General features: G+C 42.2%; 1 protein-coding gene across 8 annotated transcripts in view; it reads left to right on the forward strand.

Annotated features, from left to right (window-relative positions):
* Window positions 1-5,854, forward strand: part of SYTL4 (synaptotagmin like 4) — a 79,647-nt gene extending 73,793 nt beyond the window's left edge. For all 8 annotated transcript variants that reach the window (XM_077889308.1, XM_077889309.1, XM_077889306.1 and 5 more), the window contains 3 exons: window positions 1,333-1,432; window positions 2,191-2,399; window positions 4,215-5,854. In XM_077889308.1, coding sequence (XP_077745434.1) covers window positions 1,333-1,432; window positions 2,191-2,399; window positions 4,215-4,363 — 458 coding nt within the window. In that variant the 3' untranslated portion in view covers window positions 4,364-5,854. The remainder of the gene's footprint in view (window positions 1-1,332; window positions 1,433-2,190; window positions 2,400-4,214) is intronic.
* The last annotated feature ends 1,233 nt before the right edge of the window (window positions 5,855-7,087 follow it).

Genomic DNA, 7,087 nt, shown 5'->3' on the forward strand with positions numbered 1-7,087 from the left:
GGTCGTATGTAAAGTGTGAGGTAGCGAACTCCTTATTTCAGTGGTGCTGGAGTCATGGTTTGTGTATATGAGAATGGAGCTGGAATTGTTGATAAGGCTGGTTCCTGACAGTAAAGGGCTTTGAGCATAATGGTAGGGCATTAGTGCAACGAGAAGCCAAAGTTCTTAGAAAGACACCTGTAATAAGGTCTAATCTATAGGCTACGGGGATGAACAAGACCCCCAGGAAGGGTGTGCAGGATGATTAGAGAAGACAGGTAGTGATAGTGCACTGTAGGGAAGAGCAATATTTTAAAGGATGAAGACTGGATGAAAAGCTTGTGAGCGAGAGGGTTATTAGGAAAGAGCTCAAAGAATAAAAGAGCAGAGATAGTCAGTAGTGCTGAAATCCTATTGGAATGTCAGGCCGGTGAGGACTGAGAAGGCATGGCTCATTGGCGTTAGGTAGTATTTTCAGTGGATTAGTGGAAGCAGAAGCCAGGTTTCAGGAGAAACTGGGCTGAGTGAATGAAGCAAAGAATTAGAGGTAGTGAGTGTGGGCTTTTTTTTTTTTTTTAGAATAACTGATGGTGAAAGAGATAAGGGTAAAGGGAGATTTTCTTTTTAAAGGATTTTTTTCTTTTTTTAAAAAAGATTTTATTTATTTGAGAGAGAGCAAGAGAGCACAAGCGAGGGTGAGGAGCAGAGGGAGAAGGGGAAGCAGACTTCCCACTGAGCAGGGAGCCTGAAGCTGCTGGATCCCAGGACCCTGGGATTAGGACCTGAGCCAAAGGCAGATGCTTAATGGACTGATCCACCCAGATAACCCCTTTTTAAAGGATTTTAAAAAGAAGAGGTGAGATTAGTGTATATTTAGACTGAGGGGATAGGACTAGGAGAGAAAGAAATATTAAAAATGGGAGGTGGGAGTTGAAATTGATGATGCCTGATGAGTCCTGTGAAGTGGGCATGGGATCAAGAACACAAGTAGGGGAGTTCCCTTTTTAGAAATCATTCAACAAATATCTGGCAACTTTACTTCTCTAAGCTTCCATTTTCTCATCTATAAAATAGGAATAATAGTATATATCTTATATGGTTGCTTTGACAATTAAATGCTTAATGTAGAATCTGGCACATATAGCCAGTTTTCTAAAAGCATTTATTGCTTTTGTTGTTCTTATTGAGTCAGTCACTGTGTTAGGTCCTGAGAGTGGAAGCCAGGTGTGGTCTGATTTTCATGGAGCTTGCTGCCTTCAGGAGCAAGGGATGGAAGAGGCCATGTAGATAAAGAGCAAAAAGAGAAATCTGAAGGGGTAGGGGCTCACTTGCTATGCCTGACATCCCTCACAGGTAAAGGTGGGGAAGGGGGAGAGCTCCAGGTGTGGATCAAAGAAGCCAAGAACCTGATGGCTGCCAAATCAGGAGGGACTTCCGACAGCTTTGTCAAGGGGTGAGTCCCTGGATCAGCAACAAACTAACCAGCTCCAGGACAAGAAAGCTAAGCGAGGAACCCAAATTAACCTTTCTCTGTGGATGTTATCCTTGTATATCCTACCACCTCCAGCAATCAACTTTGTTCCTGAAAATAGGTAATAGCAAAATCTCCACAACCACCTTTGTACCAGTCTTGAGCTCAGTCTGGACTGTGCTGTAGTGTGGATTTCCAAAGAGGAGGGTGGTAGACAGATAGGCTGGACTTTTCCTTTGTTAAATAGACTTACGCTTTTAGTCAATCCTAAATAAAAATCCATGTCCCCTGACTGTTCAGATTTAGGAACTCAGGACTTTGTTTCTCCCAATATTTAAGTAATGCCACCCAAATTATAGATCACCTTACTAACTTAAGTTCTCTAGCAAATCATGTTTGGCTAGGCTTCTAGTTATTACTATTGTTTTCATCAAAAGATGACCTTGTCCAGTATCAAGGGAATCAAATATTTAAAGCCCGTTTGGGGGAGGGTATAGATAACAACTTACTGATAACACTCTATCAATTTTCTCTCCAGGTTAAAGGAATTGAATCAGCTGAATGATCCAGTGGGGGTAGTGGGAACTCTGCTTCAGCATATTCAAAGGAGGGAGTGTATGTGCTAGGATCTGAATAATGACTTACCTTCCTGGGCTAGGCCTGTGGTCAGGGAAAGGGGAATTTAGATAGATATTTGCCAGCTTTGAGTAGGTTGTTGATTACTTCCCACCCTCTGCCAGATACCTCCTTCCCATGAGGAACAAGGCCAGTAAGCGTAAAACTCCTGTGATGAAGAAGACCCTGAATCCCCACTACAACCATACATTTGTCTACAATGGTGTGAGGCTGGAAGATCTACAGCACATGTGCCTGGAACTGACTGTGTGGGACCGGGAGCCCCTGGCCAGCAATGACTTCCTGGGAGGGGTCAGGCTGGGTGTTGGCACTGGTGAGAACCTCTCTCCTGTCCTATTTTAAAGACGTCTCGTGCAATTTCCTCCTAATATGCCCATACCCCTTCCTTCAAAGCTGCTCTATAGCAAGAGTTGTCTTCTTTTCTTTCAGTTAACATTTGGTCAATATTTACTGGGTGCCTACTGTGTGCAGACCTAGGGGAAGGCTGTGCTCATGCACTGTTATGCGTACAGATAAATGTGACCCTGATCACCAAGAATGCCGTCATCTTACCACCAAAAAAATCTAATTTCTTAAAAGGAATTGTCTCTATTGCCTCACATCTTAATCCACTGTGATCTGGCTTCTGTCTCACCACTCTGCTGAGCAGTTGCTCATGACAAAGTTTTATTTTCATTTTACTAGAATTTTCATGCTATTTAGTATAATTACTCCCTTTTTCCTGAAATACATATAGCTTCTACTAATACTATACTTGTTTTACGGGTTTCTCAGTCTCTACCCAAACTCTAAATCTTGGTGCTTTCTTTTTTTAAAAAAAAAAAAGGTTTTATTTATTTATTCATGAGAGACACAGAGAGAGAGGCAGAGACAGGCAGAGGGAGAAGCAGGCTCCATGCAGGGACTTGGTCCCAAGATGCCCGGGATCATGACCTGAGCCAAAGGCAGACAGTTAACCAACTGAATCACCCAGGCACTCCTTGAGTCCTCTTTTTCCTCTCTGCAGTCTCGGCATGCCTACGGCCTTTATACTACTTGTATATTAATAAGTCACACAAAGCACTTAACACATGGTGTCTAAAATGATGTTTTTACAAATGTAAGCCAGTTCACATCAGTCCCCCACTTAAAACCCTTCAGTGGCTTACTACTGTACTTGGAAGACAATCCAAAGTTCTTGCCATTCTGACAGGCCCCTATAGATTCTGGACCCTTTGTTCTTTATGATCCATCCTATATCACTCTCCTGCTTGCTTACTGTGCTCCGAACACAATGACTCTTTCTGCTCTCCAAATATACCTACCTCATTCCAACTTCATAACTTTTGCAATTATTGTTAACCTCTGTCTGGCTCCTTCCCATCCTTCAGAGCCTGACTCAAATGTCTCCTTGGAGAGTCCCTCAGACCACTCCATCTAAAGGAGGCCCTGATCTAGGCACTACAGATCACCCTGTTTATTTACTTCAAGACATTTATCTCACTATCTGAGGTACTCTTGACTTAACCTATTTTCTGTTTTCTTTTCAAATGTAAGCTGCCTGCAAGGCAGGACGTTTTTGTTTTTGTTTTTGTTTTTGTTTTCCCTTTGTTCACCACTGTATCTCCCAAGCCTAGAAGAGTACCTGGTACACAGTCGGCACTCAAAAAATGTTTGTTGAAAAAAATGAATGTACAAGACAATAAGAATGAGGTCACAATCCAAACTTTTGGCCTGTAGCCTACAGCTAGAGACAAATGGTGTTTAGCTGCTGCTTCTTCCTCCCACCCTCCACCTTTTTAAAAATAAAGTTTCAGTCAAGTTGGCAATAACAGAAGGGCAAATACCTCTGGCATGAGGTGTCAGACACAAGAGCTCTGTAATGGCCTCAGAATAAGAGGTCTGAAGCTACTGTGTGCTATTTGGAGTCTTCATTTCATCAACCTGAATTCTCCTGATAGGCACTCAGGAGCACAGAGATAGCTTTGCAGAGACCACAGGGAGCAGTTCCCAGACTACCATACCCATCAACCTGTCTTTGTAACATACTGTCTCTTATGGGATGGCTACCCTTGCCCTATAACCCATCTTTCCTGGTGGGCTGAAGGAGTGGGTTCCCTGTTCAACCTCCTCTGGTGTTTCTCCTCAGGGATCAGTAATGGGGAAGTGGTGGACTGGATGGACTCGACTGGGGAAGAAGTGAGCCTGTGGCAGAAGATGCGACAGTACCCAGGGTCTTGGGCAGAAGGGACTCTGCAGCTTCGTTCCTCGATGGCCAAGCAGAAGCTGGGCTTATGAGCCCCTGATCTTCTCTGCAGGTCCAGCCCTGTCCAGGGCAAGTGAGAGAAAGTGAAGAAACCAAGAGCAAAGATATATAATTATGTGTATGTGTGTGTGTGTAGATATATGTATACATATATATATGTGTGTGTGTGTGTGTATGTGTGTGTGTAAACATATTTCTACAAATCTCATTATGCTAGAGTGATGCAGACTTGTTCCCCTTTTTAAAGCAGGCTCAACAATAAGGGTCTGTTCAAAATGTTTTTATTTGTGCATAATCTAGTATATTTCCAGAGTCCATTCTTATATCTTTATGATGTTTAATTAACTTAAAAATCTTTTAAAACAAGTTTTTTTCTACTGTCTTGCCATCCTTTCCCTCCTTCTCCAGGAAGCCTTGGCTACCTTTGGCATTCATACAGGTCTGTGTTTCCAGGTATGCCTGGTCTGAGGCTGAGGCTCTGGGAAGCAGGGTTGGGTTACTAAAAGATGGGAGAGAGGTGAGTAGGTCTGCCCCCTTCCTTTCCAGTTTATATTTTTAACTCCATTTTTACCTTGATAAATTTCTGGAACTTGGCTTTTAACTCTTCTTGTTCTTAAGCCATTTCCATATTGCTTGGGTCTAATGGTCTTCTTGGAAATGCTAAGAAAATTCCTAAGTTCCTTCCAGCTCCAGACACCTTCACTAGACTTTTAGGGAACCCTTATAATGGAGCTGATTTAGAAAAATAATTAGATGGCTTTTTGGTGGTCTCAGAGGACCAGAGTGATTGAGAGTGAAATGTTTCCCAGCTCATACTGGATCTTTGCATTTTATATAGATACAGCTGTTGGAGAGCATCTCCTTTCTCTAAAAAAAAAAAAAAAAAAAAAAAAACGTTTTCACTCTCATATACCACATCTTTCTTAGCATTCGTGTCCATGGTGTGGTACCACAAAGAATATGGCCTACATTACCAGAAGAGCCAAGTACTGTCCAAACGGGCCCAGTGTTTCTCCAGCCTGGCCACTGTTAGTGCTCTAAGAGAATGTGTTCAGAGAATCCCCCAGTTATTCTGACTTCCTTCTTGAAGTGATTTCAGTTTCTATTTTTTTCTATTGTTTCCTAAACTTGGCTTAGATGTAACATGGGTGTGATGTGATGAGACCTTTCTTAATAGGGTCTGGTGAGCTGAGGTTCATTTTCTGAAACTCACTGTACCAAACTGACCTTTTTTTCCTTGCAAGTGTATCTACACAAAGTTGTTTGTGAAAGGGATCTACCAGAGAAGAAATCCCTGTTGGTAGAATGTGCTGATTGTCCTATAAGGCCACTAGCTGGAGGGCAGCTTCAGTGGTTTCTACTGTAGAGATGAACTGAATGGAGGGTGTTTTTAAAAGGTTTGTTTGGTATGGATTGATATTGTAACGGAAAGCATGATTTGGGATCCTGGGCTGTAACTTGCTGCTTTGTTCTCCATCCCCTGAAATGTATGTGTGCTCCAATAAAGCTTTCTCACTTGTCAAGTGTTTGCGTTTGTTAGTTCTATAGATGCTTTTCTCTCTGATGTCCTCACTTACTGTTGTTGCTGTTCGGTGGCTTGAAGGAGAAAAACCAAAGTGACAAATGCCCTTCCCTAACCATGCAGTGTACTAATTCAAAGAAAATTTTCCTTTCCCCACATTGTTGCCTGATACCTCTGCTGAGCTACAATCTATTGACTTTGGTGTTTGGTCTCTAGGGAGAGACCTGAGAATCCATCTTAGAAGCGGCACCATTTCTCAATTTCTCTCTCAAGTACCAAGGGAACTCCTCCTCTCATTTTGTAGCCCCCTACCACTAAGAAGGAGAGGGGGATTCACAGGGGAAGGAAGGTGTTCTCTGCTGTGTTTCTTTCTGGATCCTTCAATATCTCTAGGAGGTAGGGCCTTTTTCCTTCACGCCTACTACCATTATTTAGTTTTAGGAAAGAAAGAATACAGATGCTAAGCAAGCCATCTCAGAAATAAGGCCCTAGGGTTAAGAAACCTGGGTTTCTAGGTAGAGCGCAAGTGATTCTTGACCTCTTGTGCAAAAGGCATTAATATATGTTGCATGTCTTTTGAATATGGAGCTTTGTGCTAGGCACATTATATATTATTATTATTTCCTTAATTTCTCCAAGTACCTTGTGAAGTAGGAAAAGTCCCATTTTTACAGATGAGGAAAGTAGAGTCCACTATTACACAACAGAGTTGGGATTTGAATTTGAATCAACGTCTGTTTCTACTGTGCCATGCTACTTCCTGTAAGGGTGTTATATGTGTTGTTAGCAAAGGGATGATTTGTTTCTTCTAAAATATCTCAAAGAAATAAATTTAGTTTACAAAGGAGGATAATCAGAATGCTTTGGATGTTACCTAACCAGCTGCTGACTTGATAGTTTGTACGTGTGTATGTGTGTGTGTGTGTGTGTGTGTGTATGTGTGTGTGTATGAGACAGAGAGACAGGGAGATGGGGATGGGGATAGGTGGTAGGCAAAGAGAGAAAAACAAACACATGTAGAGGGTTGGGGTGAGACTAGCCCCTTGTCTGGCTGTGAGCCTGATTCTGCTGCTGCCTCCCCCTCCTAGTTAGCTAGAATTTCCTGAAGCATCATGCAAAAGAGGTTACGGTAAAACTTTACCTAAAGAAAGCAAGATTGACTTGCCTGTCTGACTACTCAGTAAAATGAAACAGAACAAAAGCTTCCCAATTTTTCTAAGCTACCGGAGCATTT

The sequence above is a fragment of the Canis aureus genome, chromosome X (assembly GCF_053574225.1).
Source record: "Canis aureus isolate CA01 chromosome X, VMU_Caureus_v.1.0, whole genome shotgun sequence".
NCBI classification, from domain to species: Eukaryota; Metazoa; Chordata; class Mammalia; order Carnivora; family Canidae; genus Canis; species Canis aureus.